Source organism: Dunckerocampus dactyliophorus, chromosome 14 (assembly GCF_027744805.1).
Source record: "Dunckerocampus dactyliophorus isolate RoL2022-P2 chromosome 14, RoL_Ddac_1.1, whole genome shotgun sequence".
Taxonomy (NCBI): domain Eukaryota; kingdom Metazoa; phylum Chordata; class Actinopteri; order Syngnathiformes; family Syngnathidae; genus Dunckerocampus; species Dunckerocampus dactyliophorus.
The window spans coordinates 28,403,526-28,424,766 of NC_072832.1; the positions used below are offsets into that span (position 1 = coordinate 28,403,526).

Sequence of the window (21,241 nt, forward strand, 5' to 3'; positions counted from 1 at the left end):
GACAAACTATCCTGTTTGCCCTGTACGGTATTGTTTTGTATCGTGTACTGTATCATTCCATGGAACGGAGTGGCCAAACAATGCCAACTCACTAACCGTGCATTTTTTCATTGAGTGCAGCTGCTAAACAAGCTGCCATGGGGCCAAGGAAAGTTTCAATTTGATGCGGAATGCAAGAAACACTTTTCAATTCCATCTCATCCATCTCAGATGTATCAACAAACCTCAATCCATCCCTCATTTCTAATGATTTCATTGTTTTCTGCATAGAATGATTCTCTATCAAATGTCTTTGTTGCTATTTTGGGTGTCTGGAACAAATGAATTGGACAATAAATCCTTCCATAGAAATGCATGCCTATAGATTTTGCCGTCCTGGCAACAATGAGAGGTGAGTCAAGGCTATGAGTGCTTTGATTGGCTGGCCATCACACTGGAAAAGAACCCACAGGTAAGACTGCTGCAAACACAACGCACAGCAGGGACGACGGCGTTACAGGTCATGGCTGCAAGGATTAGCCAAGGTGGAAAGGGAAGGAGTTCAGAGAGTGAAGTGAAATGATTGGAATTGAGCATAAACACACGAGACGCTTGGTCTTTCGGACACAAGAGGGGAGAAGGTTGAGCACATCCCGAATGCTCATCCTTGGCTGAAGCACCAGGGCTTTATTTGTGCATAACAAATGACACGTACGGAGGTTCATCCTGAAAAAGGAAAGAAGAAAAGTTCATTGATGACCTGCTTCCTTCTTGCTTTGTGCTCATTGGCTTTTACACCAGCAGCACACTGATGATGTTGATCCCCATCATTGCAGGCATCTCAATCCGGCACAAGAAAGTCATTGCTTTCCTTGGCAGGAGAGGAGTCTGTAGTGCTCTCACACTAACGCTAACGCTAACGCTAACACCAACAATCTCCCAAACTCCACCACCACAGCAGAACAACTTGCACAAATGATTCACACTTCCTTTGTTCAAATGCTCGTCCATTTGTCCTCGCTAGCAGTGTTGGTTTTGTCAACCATCACCATGGCTAAATTATTTTGTTGACAAACTGACAAACCTTTTTTTCATGCCGAAAAGGAGATGATGACAAGCTAAACGTGCCGTTTTGATGTCTACAGCATGACGAAACGAGATTGGACAAAATGTTAGCGGGTGCTCTATTACAGTAGTCCAAACCATCTAATGTATCTTACTTATGATTTATTCTGTAAAATTAAGACAGGAACAGCATCAAATTAAAAGCACCAAATGAATCCAGAGCCACCATCCACCAGTACCAGCCTGGATAAATATGCACATTAGCACCCAATAAGGTCATCACATCTTACCTTTATGCATTCCCACATAGTACCAGCATTTGGGAGCAAACCTGAGGTGAAAGAAAAAGGCTAAAAATACAGTATAGTAGTCTATCTGTGCAGCGTGGGACAAAGTTAGCACACGCACGATGCTGCATTCAAGGACCGTCCAACTAAGTGGGATGGGACGCAGCTCATAACAACATAAACATGAAAAAACTATGAGATTTGGACGGTATATTATTTTTTTTAACAAAATCATGGCCCATTTTTCAAAAATGTATATGCATTTACATCACATTTGATGTGGTTATTCACAAATTTATTTTTGATGAAGTTTTTTTTTTTCATTCATTCAATCATTGCACCTGAAAGTTTCCCGCCAGCTCGTTCGGTCCCGCCCCCCTGGTGTGTATATATATATATATACACACAATCAAACTTGTCTATAGTCACGAGAGGAAGTCTGCAAAAGTGGCCGCTATAGACAGGTGGCCTCTATAGACAGGTTGGCGTCCAGTTTGAATGTTGACCAGTAGCGGGGAAAAAAAAAGGGAAAAAAAAGGGAAAAAAAGGGAACAAAATAATAATAATGTTGACCAGTAGAGGGCACTGCGGACTGCGGATAAAAGTTGTACAGCACTACTAGGCTTGTTATTATCATGGTTCATGGTTTTAATTCATCCTGAACATGCATATGAGTCAAACAGTAGCACATCACATAGTACAATTCACAATTTTGCATGTCCAAAAAGGAGTAGGAAGAAGCAAAGCTTATTTAATCCTACCCCTCATCAGTTTCACATCAGTTGCAATACATTTATTCACCTCTTGTTCTTCCAAGTGCACTTTGTAGGTCTACATGACAATGTAGTGCAATCATAGCCAAGGTTTTTACTTACTAAAAGGAAGCTAGAGGCTTAATAATAACTGATAGAATATATCCACCACCCACAGAACAAAGCTGTGCTAGTAATGTCTTACGCTTTTTTTAATATTTTACTTTTTATACGGCAGAGTGTCATTACAGCTTTAGTTCATCAGGAAGTGACGGGAAGTGACGGTGGGCGTCCCGAGCAGGAGAGCTAGGCTCAGTGCTAGCTGTGAGTTTGGAGAGAGTTGGGAAGTGTGTTTATGTTGGCGTGGATGTAAAGTCCTGCAGTGTTCTCCGCTGTTAATAAAGCCATTAAAGTGCATCGGCGACGTGAGTCTCTCCTTCCCCACAACAAGCGGCATTACAGTATTGACCAGTGCACACCAGGAAATAAACGGTGTCATTTCTTACAGGCATTGACTGGACAGCTATGTAGTGGGGCTTGTTTAACCTTTGCCTTGTGGGCAAGCAGGAAGGAGAGACGATGCTGAGAGATGTGTGTGTGTTCTGAGCTGCTGTCTGGTGGCCGCGTTCAATAAATAAAGTTGGCAGAAGCAACAGGAGAAGTTTCCTTCTTTGCTTCGGAGCTGAATAACACTGACAAGTTAACAGACTAGTAGCGAACGGAAAAGAAGACGGCTTTGTTTGTGTCGAATACAGAAGATGAGGACTTTGATGGATTTGTGGATGAGGATTGATAAAAAATAACGTGAGTACATTCTAAAATACTTCAATTAAGTACAACCCAACTCAGTTTTGCTCCCGCTGCCGCATGCATGCTAGCGTATGTTTTTTTTATTGTAGCGTCGCTGGGAGCACGTCCTGTTCCCAGCATACTTTGCGGTAATGTTTTGGTGCAAATGCTCTTAAAGTTACATGTTTGACCAGGAAATAGCAAGCTCAAAAGAAGACGGCTTTTTTATGTGGAACAACTGACAGTTTGTGTGGATCTTGTGAATGATTGTGACTGAGCTAGGACTCAGTAATTAAAGTCTACACACGACGGCTTCATTGATTGAAAAACAAAACTTTTTTGTGCATGAAGCTTCTACTTGAGTTGGTAATTTGGCCGCTATATGCAGTCAGATATTGACCAAGGGAGACAAAATGGGTGGCCGCTGGCTGCGTTAGACAGGTGACTGCTATACACAGGGTCTATAACATGTCAATTTGCTGCGGGGGATTTTTCAGTGGCCGCTAAGACAGGTTTGACGGTATATATATATATATATATATATATATATATATATATATATATATATATATACATACATACATATATATATACATATATATATACATATATATATACACACACACACACACACACACACACATATATACACTGCTCAAAAAAATGAGGAACACTTGGAAAACACATCAGATCTAAACTGGGGGAAAAATGATGTTGAATATGTTTTCCTGATAATAAGTGGGTGATGTATTAGTAACAAAATGATGCCACATCATTTGATAGAAATGAAAATGATCACCCTATAGAGGGGGGAAATCAAAGACACCCCAAAAATGAAAGTGAAAAAATGATGCAGCACACTGGTCCATTTAGCTAAAATGTCATTGTAGCAACTCAAAATGATTCTCAGTAGTTTGTGTGGCCCCCACGTGCTTGTACGCATGCTTGACAACGTGGGGGCATGCTCCTAATGAGACTACGGATGGTGTCCTGGGGGATCTCCTCCCAGATCTGGACCAGGGCATCAATGAGCTCCTGGACAGTCTGAGGAGCAACCTGGCGGCGCCGGATGGACCTAAACATAATGTCCCAGAGGTGTTCTATTGGGTTTAGGTCAGGTGAACGTGGGGGCCAGTCAATGGTATCAATTCCTTCATCCTCCAGGAACTACCTGCATACACTAGCCACATGAGGTCGGGCATTGTCATGGACCAGGAGGAACCCAGGTCCCACTGCACCAGCGTAGGTTCTGACAATGGGTCCAAGGATTTCATCCCAGGACTGGTGTCCAGCCAATGGCAGGGCACATATAGACAAACACTCACATTCATACTTATGGACCATTTAGAGTCTCCAATGAAGCTAACATGCATGTTTTTGGAATGTGGGAGGAAACTGGAGTACCCGGAGAAAACCCCCCCACACACGGGGAGAACATGCAAACTCCACACAGAAATGCCCAACGGACCTCTGGGGTCTAGTAACAGCGCCACCATGTGGTGTATTTGTTAGAGCAGTGGTTCTCAACTGAGGGATCAGGACCCAAAAGTGGGTCGCAGAGCTGATTTTAGTGGGTCGTGGATCCTTGCCTGAGGAAAAAAGAAAAATAGTGTAATGACCCAGATACAAACCCAGACCCTTCACATCTCCTGCCTGTGTGGCCAACATGCTGAACGCTAAGCCACCCCGCACCCCCATGTAGAAAATGATGTGATTGTTATTTTCTTCTATTTGTCACATCATCTCATCTCATTTCAGCTGGCCTCATTCCATTTTATCATCGTACTTTACACCTTTATTTGTATGTTTTACATGTATTATTCACTCATTGAAAATATTTCTTTACACAATTATATTATTAAATAAAACATATGTAATTTATTTTATTTATTCTTTGATTTATTTTACACCTCGCTGAATTTTACGTTATTGTTTCTCATCTCACCCCTCCTCATTTTAACCACCAACTTTCTAACCATCTCAATTTTTTCTCATCATCTCATCTCAACCGTAGCTGCTCATGTACAGTATCTCATCTTGTGTCTCCTTACTTTAACGTGTCTCAGCTCATGAGGCAAGATGAGATAAGGTACGCAGAAATGAGACGAGACAGAATCGCCTAAAATGAGATACTCGGCGGGTGAGAAAATCAAGAGCTCCTTTTTTCTCCTGCCTGTGGGCTCACTTGTAAACAAACATTCACTTTAAGAGGTAGACATTTCACCAAATGCTCCATGAACCCTAACCCTAACCATGAAACGCCAGCCAGAGACCTCCGTGGCGTCGCAACAGCTGCTTGGAGCGTGTGCCCGAATACGGTGCACCTTGTATAGTTGTATAGTGACCTACCCTCTGGTTCTCCTGATAGCAGTGATGTGGTGGCAGTAATCTGATGATATTTCATGAGGACAAGCATCTCTACTTTCACCTTTTATTGCCTGTGGACTCATCTTGTTCCATCTGATGCAACCTTGCCTTATCTTGCTGCATCTCATCGCTTTTCAGGTCACTTCAGGTAATCTGATGTGATTGTGTCTTCATCTTCTCTTCTCTCATGCAGTCTCACCTCATCAGGTGTGACATCTTTCACAACGCCATTCTCGTAACGCAGTGGGCGTCCGAGTCTCCTGAGAATCCACGATGATACTGAAAGTCCTTCCTTGGAGATTTTTGACCGCTGCAAGCAGGCTAGCATCTATTTTTACAGCAGCAGGGCACGGAGGCTGATGGAAAGGATTTCATCATGACAGCTCTCTTGTTAAAGGGTCACTGACATGAGTTATCAACTTTGCTGAAGTATGTTTTTGGGTTAGGGTTAGGTAATCACTGTAAACATCAAGGGTTAGAGTTAGTGTTAGGGTTAGGGGTGTTTGGAATTATGTTCTACATTGTTCCATTTTTTTATAAGTGATCAGTACATTTGCCAAAATGACATTTATAGTTCATGGCAGCAGCATAACACACTCAATGTCGCAGCAAAGCGTCATTTCCAGACGTGACATGATCGGGGTGACAGTGTCAGCTTTACATGGATGTAGATGGTGGACTTGGCTGAGTATATTTTTCATCCAAGTAGTAGTCATGCCAAAAGTTTGTGTTGCTGCTGGATGTTCACAGCTTCCCAGTGATAATGCAAATTTGTTTTCCAAAAGAGGAAGGTTTAAGACAAAAATGGATGAAGCAAGCACAGAGAAAGAGACAGATGTACACCCACCTCAACTTCTGTTCTTTGCAGTGATCATTTCGCTGATGACTGCTATGAAGGAACACCTTTACAAGAAACACTTGGCTTGAAAGTACGCAATAAACGCATTTTGAAGGAGGATGCTATTCCTGATGCGGTACACAAACACAACAGAGTAAGCCATGTCTTCTTTACATAATGTATTCTAAACACTATTCCATGCTAGCGACAAGGTTGCAAAGCATTATACATGCTATATAAACATCTTTCCACAGCCATATGGCACGGTGAGGGGCGGGGGCAGCGACAGCGGTGAAATACACAGTAAAAAAAATCTAAAAAGAGCCCTTTACGCTCATTAATAAGCCGATTTAAAAGAGTAATTGAAGGATAAGAAACTCCAGAGTCATTTACACCTACTGTACCATTCTGTGTTTTGAAGGCCACCAATTTTCATCTCCATGTCTTAAGTCCATGTTTCATCTGGAAATGTTTCTGTCTTTTCTCCAAAACGACTGACACGTGGCTCAAATCTTGGATGTAATCACTGTAAACATCCTCTGTCTCCCAGACCGCCATGTTTGTTTACCTGAGCGGTGTCAACCCGATGACGTCACCTTGGAAATAAGGCTGAATAGTGACAGCTAGTTTAACTATGAATGTTATTTTTGCTAAGTTATGTTTGCTTTCAAAAATCAAACAATGTAGAAGATGATTCCAAACAATATATAACATTTTTAAGCAAAGTTGATGAATCATGTCAGGGAGCCTTAAAACCAGGGGTGTCAAACTGGTGCCCTGGAGGGCCGAGACGCTGCAGGTTTTCTCTCCAACCAGTTTCTTCAGCAGGTGATTTAATTGATGAGCTCCTTCCCTCAAACTGAAGGTGTTGATCATTAAAATCACCTGCTTTAGTGACTGGCTGGAAAGAAAACCTGCAGTGTCTCGGCCCTCCACGGCATGAGGTTGACACCCCTGCTTTAAACAATCCATCATTTCCTGCTCCTGTGATGTGGGGGAAATGGAAAACTTCCCCCTTGCCTGTCATCTAATAGGTTGGCCTCAGGGGGCGACAGCGAGCAGCCTCTCCTCCAGCATGGCTCACCCAGCAGCCCCCAATAAAAAGCCAGCCTTCCTCTTTTAGGTGAGGATGATGTATTTGACCACATCCACTCACCAAGCAAGTGGGGCTTTCCTTAAAAGGACAAAACATGCTCTTGGGGTGGGGGGGCAAAAAAAGAAGAAAGAGGTGTGGCCTAAAAATAAGGCTCATGGGGAATAAGAGGCAGAAGGAGGGAGGGGATTGGACGTGTGAGGAGCACTCAGTGGGCCTTGGAACCCACACCGACTCATCATCATCATCATCATCATCGTAAGAATAATAATAACTACTCATAAGAGCACACCAGGCTTCTGTTTCTACAAACACAGCATGAAATCAATACTACTACTTCATTTTAATCAAGTAAAACGTGCAGATTTGACACCTAAAAGTAAACACAATGAAATCATAATGACGGAGAACATGCAGAGACATGTCAAGGTTGGACAGGAGAAGACTAAAATAGGCGCACGTCGTTATCCAGGAACGCAAAAATAGACGCACACAACATGACCAACACGTGATGTCCCGATCCTCAGGATCGGGATGGGCTGCCAATCCGCTGTATTTCGGATAATATCAGCTTCCGCCACAAGATCGGGCCGTATCACGTTGGCAACTCTGGGCCACACTCCAACACGGTAGGTGAGGTAATGCGCCTCAAAGCTGGTTGCCACTCAACCCCCCCAAGAAGAAGAAAAGGCAACACCGCCATGCAGACATGTCTGTGGTGCACCGTGATGAAGTTACTTTCACGTTGGACGATGGATATTGGGCTCGGTAGCTACAGCGGTAGTTCCCCCTCACATAGTGCGGGGAGCTCCCACGCAGTGGCGCAACTACGTGACCACCAATGGTGGGCGTGGCCACCCCACTGGCCATCTAGACAATTCAGGTATCAACCTATTGCCACCCCTATGTGAGTAATGGTCTCACCTTGGCCACCACAATGGAACATTTCTGGCTCTGCCACTGCTCAAACAGGAAGTGCTGCTCTAACCACAGGTTGTTTACACTAGGGACCGTCAATAAATTACTATTACGCAGAAGAGAGTTTGTTAAAAATTGTCATGTATTCTAAATCACAGCACAAATTGATCTATAACCACATCACATGATTAGTCCTACCCTAAAAGTACAGTATTTTGCACACCCATTTTTTCCAATTTGATCTTTTATTTAATGGACTTTTATTGGATCTTTGATTGTATTAGGGAGCTGACTCACAGAGCATGTTGTTGTAATGTGTGTAATAGAAAAAGTCTATTCAGCAATACTTTGCTTGCATTCTTTTTAATGTTATTTTCATAACCATATTCCACTCCACAAATTCATGTTTGGAACAAAAGCTTATTTAGAAAAAAAAAAAAAAGTACCAGATCAGATCTGCTCGGATCACATCGGCAACATTTTAGAGAAAATGCGGTCCAAGAGTTCACTTCAGAACTTTTAGGTTCCAAAAGTCACTTTTCTTTTTCCTTCCTGAATTCTGATCATGGGGACATTTCCGGCAGTTTTTCCTACCTGAGAAATGCGGGAAGTTACTTTATTTCACTGTTTGTTTATATAGACTGCTTGCTTTGAGTTTGTTCTGTGTTTTCTATGTTAGTATTGTCTATTTGATGTATTTCTGGGGTACTTGATATGTTGGTCGTGTCGCCGTGTGCTGCATTTGTTGGTTAAATGTGCAATGCAAATCGAAGTGGATTGGAGTGGGTGTTAGAAACATGAATTTATTACTCCTAGCACATGAGCCACTTCAGTTCCATCTACTGTATTTATTTCTCAACATGCCAGGCCTGGTGACCGCCACACTTCTTGCCTCAATGAAACATCTTGCGAGATCTTGTGAGATGAGACCTTGTGAGCTTTCCTCAATGATTGGTCTTCTCGTCTTGGAGTGGACTTTTGTTGCCACAGTTGAGCAACTTGTGTGTGCAATAAAGGTCGAGTGTGTGAATGATTATTGTAATGAAAGGTTGATTCTCTCTAATGTGTCCAGTGTGCTCTTGCATTTATTTATGAAAGTGCAGCAAAGAAAGGCCAAGATAAACAGCCAGCTTTGTATCATAATGATGACCTTTTTAGCTTTTAATGAAATTCTTCCTTGGTTGGTTTGTTTGTTTGTTGCTGCCATAGTGACATTTCTATCTCATTTGCAGCATTTGTGTGCTCTTCTTCTTCTCTCCAATATTAGTCGCTGTGTGTCATTTGTTTGTCAGCTGCTGACCAAAGCAAACCAAAGTAGAAAAACAAGTCTATTTTTGGAATGAATTTTTCCACATTGTTATTCACGTGTTTAAAATCTATATTGCATAAAGCTGTACAGGGATCTGTCTGTCTCTTAGCAACTGCTGTGCTATCAAATGCATTAGCTGCCTTAAAAATAGAAACAAATTTAAGCTCTCCTAACTCGAGTGTCTACTCTTACTTTTTCCTTCTGTTTCTTGCTTTAGAATACAAACTTTACTTTCAACTCAACTGGCTGCTGGGCTACACTCATTGGACCCATGGGGGAAAACATCATATTAGATCTTTTTTAACCTGATACCTTTCTGCTCTCAAGACCAACTTGGTGACTTTTTATATCTACTTTTCAAAATGTAGATGGAAGTGTAGTTTGTGCGCACCTGGAGGTAAGAAGGACTGGAACTGATTAGTATTAGTCCTAACGAAATATGATGACATGACTACTACCACGTCACTACTACCAGGAGAACCAGAGTATAGAGGGGGAGGAGCCACCTGCTGTGACCCAGCAAGGTGCACAGTATTCGGGCACATGCTCCCAGCAGCCGGTGTGACGCCACGGAGGTCTCTGGCAAACCTTTGGCACTTTTCAAACGCCATGGCGCTGGGGTTTCAAGTGGCCGATAAGGGTTTTTGTGTGCTCGATGGTTTTTTACCCCAACTCATCGTGGCATATTTGGTACAAGTAGCACGCATAATGTCAGGGAAAGTTACAATAGGCAGGAGAAAAAAGGAGCACTTGATCTGCTCACCTGCAAAGTACGAGTAATCTCACCTCATTGGAGTGTTGTTTGAAATGATGGGTGATTGGAGCCATCAGTATAACATCCTAACTCCCTCATAGGGGCGCCATAATCATCAGTCTGATTATGACAGTTACTGAACATCAGATGATAAATAGTTGTGTTGATGTCTTTGATGCTGAAGGAGTGGTGATGATTTCATTCATTGTTGGTGTAGCCATCACACTGAGAGGCGTGTCTAACATCCTGCCTCTCTGCTGTCCTTTAGATAGTGCAGGTGAGCGTCTAATAACAAATGCAAGATGCTTGACTGTTGCGCTGATGCAAGAAGCCAAAGTGAGCATGAAAGTAGTATGTCTTAAAAGTGGAGAGAGCGAAAGAGGGAGGCAGAGCTTCTAGTCAAATCTGAAGGTAAACATCGACCAAGAGCCTGCAAAGACTCTCTGTCAGGCAATGGCAGCTTGTTTAAACACGCTTTGGCACACTCCAGCCCTTTCAAAAGCGCTCATCTAAATCTGCTGCCAGCTTGTGGAAAATTCTCCCTGCACTGTGCACTCTCTTCCTGGAAGCCCCTCCATGGGACGTGAGCACTGAGAGACATGCAATACAAGACCTATGAGGGCACGTGTGCACGCCTGGTCAGTCATGTGACCACTGCTTCAATTCCCACACGTGACACTTAAATGTCCACTGCTCCACCGTCTCAACCAACTCAACTACTTAACTCATCAACCAAGCAACAAACTAACCACAAGCAACTAGGGGTGTCACGAGACACTCGACACACGACCTCTTCCTGCAGACACGCATGCACATGGCAACATATTGATGAGCCACTTCATGTTCATTGATTGTGTGATTCATTCATTCATCTATTTATTTTCATCCCAGGTATAGTGTCCACCACACACTTCCTTTTCTGGACAGGAAATCTTGACAAGACGTCTGGCAACCCTACAAGACACTACCTGCTCAATACCCAACCAACCAATTTACTCACACACAACAACAAACTAACCAGACAGCTAAGCATTTAACTAACTCACCAGACAGCTAACCAATTAACTAACCACCTCAACTATAACAAATTAGCCGAATGGACAACAAACCGATACTACATCCCACAAACTAACTACACAAGCAACCAATTAACTACCAAATCAAACTAACTAACTAGACAGTTTAACAAGTTAATCCAACAAAGTAATGAGTCAAACAAACAACTAAGACGAACTAAGCAGATGAGAATGAACATCATCTATTTACCAAACTGGCGAAGTTGTCACGATGGGGTTGCTGCTGTCGAAGACTTGACCCCCAGGATGCAGAGAGGAGGTGGCGAAGTGCAAAAATAAAACTAATTTTATTGCACAAGACTACAAGAACAAAACCAAAAGTGACAGAGGAAAAGCTCTGTGGAAAAACGATACAAAAGTATTATAAACGGGTACGTCTAGGTGACAGCACTGGAAAGGCAACGAGGTTCATCAACAATGAACATGACAATGAACAATGAATCTTTTAACTGTCACTGATGAGTATTGACCGCAGCTGTGCGGCCACCAGGCGTGGAGCGGCAGTCCCTTCTACCACGCCGGAAGCACCGCTTGCCAGAATAATGGCGCTGGACAGGAAGTACACGCTCCTGTCCTGCGTCGCGTGACAGAAGTTGCTCAATCAATCAATCAATCAATGAATCAAGTATTGTCATCTTGTTCAGGTGTGAACGTCTGATGGATGCTGCACATAAAGCTGCTGCTGGATCTACAGGTGGACCTACAGGAGGTTCTACAGGTGGTCCGCCTGCTGCACCTCCAGCAGCATTACGCACGGCACGAAGACAAGAGCAGCAACAAAGCAAAGTGTGACAACAGGCAGCGGGGGCACCTACTGGGTACTTTTGGGGTAGAAAGGCAGCGTGACGTGACTGAGATCGTGGATGTCGAAGGCGGTTGGTTCGGCCGAGATGGCCTGTCTCTTGGTGCGTTGCTGCTCAGAGTGCAGCTCGCTCTGCTTGTGGACCTGCTGCGTGGCGGGCTTGATGACGGAGCGGTACTTGTCCAGCTCGTTCTGCAGCCTCTGGATGAGCTCGTCCTTCTGGTCCAGCTCCAGCTCCAGCTCGTCGATAAGCGCGTCCCGCTGGCGCAGCTCCTCGATCTTCTCCTGGAGCGCGTACTGCAGGTCGCGCAGAGTGCCCATGGTTCGGCGTCAACTTGTCACACTCGAGTGGGTGTCCTCGCTCTTCTGCCGCGCCGCGAACAAACTTTATCCGGCATCAACAGCCTCGGTGGGCCCCCCGTAACACCACTGCGTCACGGCGCTCACGGGCGGATGTTGGCCGTTTACGCGGAGCTATGCGCGCTGAATCCCGCCGCGGACATGCCGGGCTCGGTCCCAACCACACGAAGTTTCTCTTTATCGCCCTCCCTCCCCGCTTCGGTGTCTCTATCTCTCTCTGCAGTTGCCGTGCACGTCAGGCAGGGAGTGCATGGAGAGAAGGGCGCCTACAGGAATCTGAGGCGCGGTGCAGCCGTACAGGAACTATCGTGCATGCACGCCTACACGCGCTCACAACGCTCTACTCTCCTTTTCTCTCTTTTCATGCAAAAACTCACCCGTTCAACACTTTAAATGTCACTAGTCTATCGATCATTTTAGGGATAAATTATGCACAGCCCAGTCTCTATTCATATATATAAACAGTGATTATAAGCACTATAAACAGTAATAATAAGAAGTATAAAAAGTAATAATAAGCTCTATAAACAGTAGTAATAAACATTATAATATAAACAGGAATAATAAGCACTATAAACAGTAATAATAAACATTATAAACAGTAATAATAAGCTCTATAAACAGTAATAATAAGATCTATAAACAGTAATAATAAGCAGTATAAACAGTAATAATAAGATCTATAAAGAGTAATAATAAGCATTATAAACGGTAATAATAAGATTTATAAACAGTAATAATAAGATCTATAAACAGTAATAATAAGCAGTATAAACAGTAATAATAAGCAGTATAAACAGTAATAATAAGATCTATAAACAGTAATAATAAGCAGTATAAACAGTAATAATAAGCATTATAAACAGTAATAATAAGATCTATAAACAGTAATAATAAGCAGTATAAACAGTAATAATAAGCAGTATAAACAGTAATAATAAGATCTATAAACAGTAATAATAAGCAGTATAAACAGTAATAATAAGCATTATAAACAGTAATAATAAGATCTATAAACAGTAATAATAAGCAGTATAAACAGTAATAATAAGCAGTATAAACAGTAATAATAAGATCTATAAACAGTAATAATAAGCAGTATAAACAGTAATAATAAACATTATAAACAGTAATAATAAGATCTATAAACAGTAATAATAAGCAGTATAAACAGTAATAATAAGCATTATAAACAGTAATAATAAGATCTATAAACAGTAATAATAAGCAGTATAAACAGTAATAATAAGCAGTATAAACAGTAATAATAAGATCTATAAACAGTAATAATAAGCAGTATAAACAGTAATAATAAGCAGTATAAACAGTAATAATAAGATCTATAAACAGTAATAATAAGATCTATAAACAGTAATAATAAGCAGTATAAACAGTAATAATAAACATTATAAACAGTAATAATAAGATCTATAAACAGTAATAATAAGATCTATAAACAGTAATAATAAGCAGTATAAACAGTAATAATAAGCATTATAAACAGTAATAATAAGATCTATAAACAGTAATAATAAGCAGTATAAACAGTAATAATAAGCAGTATAAACAGTAATAATAAGATCTATAAACAGTAATAATAAGCAGTATAAACAGTAATAATAAGCAGTATAAACAGTAATAATAAGATCTATAAACAGTAATAATAAGATCTATAAACAGTAATAATAAGCAGTATAAACAGTAATAATAAACATTATAAACAGTAATAATAAGATCTATAAACAGTAATAATAAGATATATAAACAGTAATAATAAGCTCTATAAATACAAACACAGTCATAATAAGGTTTATAACTATAAATACATAGTAAAAATAATGTTCGTTAGTATTAGGTTTGTTGCTTAAGAGGCTGGAGCGTACATTGTTACAGGAGTGATTCCCAAGTAGGGATGTGCTGATACCATGCTGATACCATAGCTTTCATATCATCATTGTGCTAGCGTCTACAGACACCAGAAGAATGAGGTGTCCATCAACCAGTCAGCTGCAAGCACAGCAAAAGAATATCAGCAAATGCAGCTGGAAGAATATCAGCCAACGTAGATGTCTCCACACATGCACGCGCACACACACAAGCGCTCAGCCTGACATGGTCACAGTTTGACAGACAGAACCAGCATGAACTTGCAGGTGGATGCATGATCATTGTTGTTGGTCTGATGTGAGCTTCGTTTGCTGATATTGTTCCAGCTTCGTTTGCTGATATTGTTCCAGCTTCGTTTGCTGATATTACTCCAGCTTTGTTTGCTGATATTGTTCCAGCTTTGTTTGCTGATATTGTTCCAGCTTCGTTTGCTGATATTGTTCCAGCTTCGTTTGCTGATATTACTCCAGCTTTGTTTGCTGATATTGTTCCAGCTTCATTTGCTGATATTGTTCCAGCTTTGTTTGCTGATATTGTTCCAGCTTCATTGGCTGATATTGTTCCAGCTTTGTTTGCTGATATTGTTCCAGCTTCATTTGCTGATATTGTTCCAGCTTCGTTTGCTGATATTACTCCAGCTTTGTTTGCTGATACTGTTCCAGCTTCATTTGCTGATATTGTTCCAGCTTTGTTTGCTGATATTGTTCCAGCTTCATTTGCTGATATTGTTCCAGCTTTGTTTGCTGATATTGTTCCAGCTTCGTTTGCTGATATTGTTCCAGCTTCATTTGCTGATACTCTTTTGGCTACGTTTGATAATATTGTTCCAGCTTCGTTTGCTGATACTGTTCCAGCTTCGTTTGCTGATATTGTTCTAGCTTCATTTGCTGATATTGTTCCAGCTTCGTTTGCTGATATTGTTCCAGCTTCGTTTGCTGATATTGTTCCAGCTTTGTTTGCTGATATTGTTCCAGCTTCATTTGTTGATACTCTTTTGGCTACGTTTAATGATACTGTTCCAGCTTCATTTGCTGATACTGTTCCAGCTTCATTTGCTGATATTGTTCCAGCTTCATTTGCTGATACTCTTTTGGCTACGTTTGATGATATTGTTCCAGCTTGGTTTGCTGATATTGTTCCAGCTTTGTTTGCTGATATTGTTCCAGCTTCATTTGCTGATATTGTTCCAGCTTCGTTTGCTGATACTCTTTTGGCTACGTTTGATGATATTGTTCCAGCTTGGTTTGCTGATATTGTTCCAGCTTCATTTGCTGATATTGTTCCAGCTTCATTTGCTGATACTCTTTTGGCTACGTTTGATGATATTGTTCCAGCTTGGTTTGCTGATATTGTTCCAGCTTTGTTTGCTGATATTGTTCCAGCTTCATTTGCTGATATTGTTCCAGCTTCGTTTGCTGATATTGTTCCAGCTTTGTTTGCTGATATTGTTCCAGCTTCATTTGCTGATACTCTTTTGGCTACGTTTGATGATATTGTTCCAGCTTCGTTTGCTGATACTGTTCCAGCTTCATTTGCTGATATTGTTCCAGCTTCATTTGCTGATACTCTTTTGGCTACGTTTGATAATATTGTTCCAACTTCATTTGCTGATACTGTTCCAGCTTCGTTTGCTGATATTGTTCCAGCTTCGTTTGCTGATATTGTTCCAGCTTCATTTGCTGATATTGTTCCAGCTTCGTTTGCTGATATTGTTCTAGCTTTGTTTGCTGATATTGTTACAGCTTCATTTGCTGATACTCTTTTGGCTACGTTTGCTGATACTGTTCCAGCTTCGTTTGCTGATACTCTTTTGGCTACGTTTGCTGATACTGTTCCAGCTTCGTTTGCTGATATTGTTCCAGCTTCATTTGCTGATACTCTTTTGGCTACGTTTGCTGATACTGTTCCAGCTTCGTTTGCTGATATTGGTCCAGCTTTGTTTGCTGATATTGTTCCAGCTTCATTTGCTGATACTCTTTTGGCTACATTTGCTGACAACATTAAAGCACAGACATGGCTCATGGATCGTAATTGTCCGCAAGTGTGATCAGAAAGGGAACCTGATACCAATACGGGATCAGATTGAGCCCATCTGTATTCCCAACTCGTGTGCTGCTACCAAGTGTGCCATGAGATCATGTGTGCTGCTGAAAAGGATCCAATTACACTGAACTGGTCCAAAAGTGATGATCTACGTAGGAGAAATCTTCATTCACCTTCCCATGCCAGCGACATAACATGTTGCTACAATCGGAACAATTCAGTGCGCTTCCACTAGATGGCAGTCTATCCAGCTGTTTTCTTGGCTCAGTAAACGCTGCATGAGAGGTTGTTGACTTTTGTGAAGGTTACAAACACAGCATCCTCCCACCAAGGCCTCCTACATTCATCAACTACATTCCACGTGTTGGGAAAAAGCGCCCATGCCAGCAGCACCAAACGTCCCAACATTTCTCATCTCATCTTGTGTGTCTGCACACCTCCCTAAAGTCATCTGCCGGCAATCAGCTGTGCACAAATTCAGGGAGGAATAAAGTGTCAAGGCCAATCAGATGGGATAGAGAGTTAGTGGGCTTTCAAATAAAAGAGTAATTGTCCACACACACAAAGAGAGAGAGGGCGGGGGGCACAGGCTAGCAGGAACATCAAATCAAAAAGCAACTTGATGTAAAAGCAGAGAAACATGTCACTGCAGATGAAAAGAGCACAACTGCCCTCTAGTGGCAGATTCAAGGATCAGCTGAAGGTTAAACAACAGGATGGTGGCGTGCAAGTGTCACGTGGTGGCTTAGAACAATTGAGGATGGAAGCCAGCCTGTTTGTCTCTCCTTTTAAGAGCTGCTACTTTACCTCCTTGCACGGCCTCTGCCAAGGCCACCAGCACCATGCTCCCACATCCATCCAGGCATCTGTGGGAGCTCCACCGCATCCCTCAGCATCAATGCTTCCTCCGGGTGGCCTATGACCTCCATGAGGTGCTGCCCGCATGGACTGTCACCACCAACGTGATCACCGACTTCCTCTCCTTGTCTTTTGCCCGCTGGGGTGTGACGTGACGCCATCACAACAGACAACAGACCTCAGTTCATCTCAGCCAACTTTACAACCTTCTTAGAGGAGGTGGCAACAAATATATTAGAACCTCCCTACCATCCTCAGGCCAACAGTGGTGTGGAAGGTTCAACAAATGCTCAAAAATGGCCTCAGAGCACATCTGGCAGATGGCTCCACGTGTGCACCCTCCAGCACTACAGGGCAACAACGCACGGCGCAACAAGCACTTCTCCAGCCGTCCTGATGCTGCAGCTTCCCCTGGACCGCCTGTGCCCACCATAAGAAGAGACCCCAGTGATGACGTCCTCCTTGGGCGCCAGAGTGACCAGCAGCAACGACCCTGCACTCGCCCTATCAGTCTGGGTCCCAATCCCTCGTCCCAACCCCTACCAAAAGCGTGTCAGATCACCCTAACCCTAACCCACCTTCCGCCTAGCCAACAGCTCGCACTGCACGCCAGGCGCCTGAGATGAGTTCAGAGCGGCTGCTGCAGTGGATCCGTGCCACACAGATGGTGCCCCGATGTGCCACCCAGCCACCCGTGCCACCTGACAATACACTCTGGGAACTATTGTTTGACATCATGTTTCTGGGGAAGGTGGAGTCTCGTGCTTCCTAACGATGCAAGAGACTAGATCTTCCATTTATGTGTTTTTATTGTAGGGTGTGCTTTTTCAAGTCTTTGTCTTCCTAACACAGACAGGATCTCTTTTTATTGTTTTGGGTGAGGATTGTCATTTTTATTTCATGTCATTTTTGCTGAAAGAATCCATTTTATTTTCATTGGGTTTGTTTCATTTCTGGTGTTTGCTGTATTTGATTGTATTATTATGTATTTCATGTATGTGATACGTGCATTATGATGTCATATATTATTATTCTTCCTTTCCAGTGTTCCCTCTCTCCATCGCACTTCACCGTTTTGCAACCTCGCTGTTTCGCAGGTTTTTTTGTGCAATTTTAGTGCTTTTTTATTTACAGCGTATGAATGTGCATTGTGTTCAGCGTCCTGATTGGTTGACAGTGGTCTACAGCCAATCTCCTCCGTGCCACCCTGTCGTGTTTCTTGCAGTGTGATCGCTAGCAAACGGCTTGCAGTGATTCTGCCCGACAAAACCCACATTGTTGACGAAATGTTCTGCACCCAAAAGGCAGCATGCCTTTTGGACATGCTGTGCTGAAGGAAGGTAGAAGTTGCACGGCTGCAGGGCGCCATCACGGAGTAAACGAATCTTCGATTTGAGGAGGAGGAGGCGGATGAGGAAAGTAGGACGACAGCAACGAAATGTTTTAACAAGGATACAAAAACACTTCAGCGGAAAGAGGCAGAGGAGTGAAATACGCGTGAGTCACTTCATCTCATTTCTTGTGTCCAACCTCGTGTTTAATGGGAGGAAACGTTCATGTCTGTCTGAGAAAAGTGTATCAGAGGAGAAGCTCAAGAAAAAGGTGATCTCAGTGGGTGCCCACAGCATCAAGCTACCACACACACGTCCTGTCATCATCAAAAAAGCCCACTCACTGTCCTTCAAAGCACCTCTGGGCTTTCAATTTCACCTCCCTAACCATCCCAGCTCAGCCTTTTCCTATGCAGATCAATAGAAACAGGATCCATCGCTCTGCGTGGCCGTAATACGATGAGCTGAGCCCGACGCCGACGGCTGGTGCCACGAAACTAATGGGGGGGTGACATCACATGCATGTACAGTATATATGACACACGGGGCGGAAGCAGTGGATTATTCCATAAAGTCAATGAGGATACAACACAAAGCCTCTCTGTCATTGCAAAACATGATGCACACATGCACCACTCAAAGACACACACACATTGGACCTTTCATTAGGTACAGCTAGACGGCTAATGTGCAATACATCACATTGATAACGCCACCTTGACGAGCAGAATACTTGCACCAAGGTCGATAAAGTTCTTCATTTGCACTCATGGTGTTTCTTCAGTTGATTGATCCATTGGAATGCCTGGAACAACTAAAGGTACGTTTATCAGGACAAATATAACCATGATACCAAATCTAGCTCATCATAAGAGCTGATATCTAGCAACTTCCATGCTCTTCTTCATAATAACCAAAACCAAAATCACTGATGTTCTTACATGGATAGCTATAGTATTGTACTGCCACTTATGAGCTACTTTTGTTGTCATTGTTGCAGTTGTGCAAACAAAACTACCTTCAGTTGTTAAAACGAAGGAGAAACTGAAGAAACAAGTGTGCTCTAATCATAATGTGTCTTACTTCATCAAATCTTGGCTTACTCTCACATTTAAGGTAGCTTACGTCTTCAGAACATCCAGTAAACGTTTCATATGCTTACTAGACACGACACCCACAGCTTTTCCTCAAATTTCAACCCAAACGTTTGGAGCCACGCTGACAAAGGTGAGCGTTATTATGTCAGCCAAAGAGATGATTATGTTTTCAGGATTCTTTTCTTTCTTTGTAAGCAGAATGATGCCAAAATGTTCTGATTTGTTTTTGGCCTATTTTTATCCCCTTGTGGATGTTGTGATAATTTTCCCCTCTTTTGCACTTGTTTTGGAATGTTGCCCATCATCCACAATCCTCACATGAGACATGCAGATTGAAAGAAGAGGCAGGTCGGACATGTGGCAGTGCAGATGTGACTGAATGGTAATAAAGCTTGTGTGGTTGCGCAGGCCTTGGCGGAGGTCAGCGTGTGACTGTTTGTTACGTTGTTGGTGTTAAAAAGGTGACATTTGGTGCATTTAGCGCCCAGTGAGGGAGCTGCAATGTGCATGAAGATCAATCACAGAGTGGCTCTATTTCAAGCACTTTTGGGATGTTTAGTGCATGCTAAGTGACAGGTCATGTGACCACATGTAGGTTAAAGCAGAGTGAAAAGGCAGGAAGCATATGGCCCAACAGGGCGCAAGTCTTCTAATGGAGGATTAAATATCCTCAGACATGCACTTGGGCTCCTAAAAGCCAATAATGCATCACACTTCCTCCAGCCTGGGCCCCCGGGGACCCCCGGTGATGGATCGGATCAATTAGGAGCTCTTTGACGAGCTGCGTCATCGGCGAGAATGAAAGTGCTGATCCATTCACCAAAACGAACAGAACAAAGTTGCAACAGACTGCATACGGCACATGTGCGTGTTGCCGCACTGGGGGGGTGGGACTTACCAGTCTGACTTGGCATATTTCCGGAAGGTCTGTCTTGACAGATCCTGGTGGGTCTGCGGTTCGGCCGAGATGCCCTGAGCCCGTCGGGTCCTCGGCCCGATAAGTTGCGCGCTGGGCAGAACCGACTGGCATTTGTGCAGCTTCCTCTTCAGCTCCTGGATCTCGTCGTCCCGGTCCAACAAGCGCCGCTCCAAGTCCCGAATCCTCTCCTCTTTGAGCAGCAGGATCTTGGCAAAGTCCTCCTCCAGCTCACTCATGCTCGCTTTTTTTCACAACTTTTTCCTCGCTTTTGTTTCCTCCCTCCACCAAAAACGCTCGACACGGACGGACGAACACGCACGCGGGCGGGCGGGCCGGGTGGCGATGCGCGGCGTGGAAAATCCCCCTCAAGGCTCCCGTCCTTCACTCCTCTTCTGGACGGGTCCACTTGTCCGGATCAGCCCAGCAAACGTGCTGTTCAGCGGCTGATGAACCACCGGAGCCTGTCAGCGAAAGTAGGGAGGGGGTGGGCTGGGGCGGGGCGGGGGGGTTCTAGTGCTGATGTCTCATTGAGAAAACCAATGACAGCAGCTCTTCCTCCTCCTCCTCCTCTTCTTCCTCCCTGCAAGGAGACAAAAACATTTGTTTATAGAGCGCGTGAACGAACACAGTGCACATCACGTGCTGTGCCTTTAGTACTTGGCTGCTTGTTCTTCACATACACAACGCATGCAGTATACTATCAAATATAGTACAAAT

The 21,241-nt window shown here is 43.1% G+C and overlaps 1 protein-coding gene across 3 annotated transcripts in view; it reads right to left on the reverse strand.

Annotated features, from left to right (window-relative positions):
- Positions 1–20,974, reverse strand: part of LOC129193657 (cGMP-dependent protein kinase 1) — a 150,018-nt gene extending 129,044 nt beyond the window's left edge. The window contains exon 1 of one of the 3 annotated variants that reach the window (XM_054798087.1): positions 20,504–20,974. In XM_054798087.1, coding sequence (XP_054654062.1) covers positions 20,504–20,760 — 257 coding nt within the window. In that variant the 5' untranslated portion in view covers positions 20,761–20,974. Of the gene's footprint in view, positions 1–12,042; positions 12,745–20,503 lie in introns of those variants that run through there. The other 2 variants (XM_054798088.1, XM_054798086.1) reach the window with 2 other exon arrangements.
- Positions 20,975–21,241: the final 267 nt, after the last annotated feature.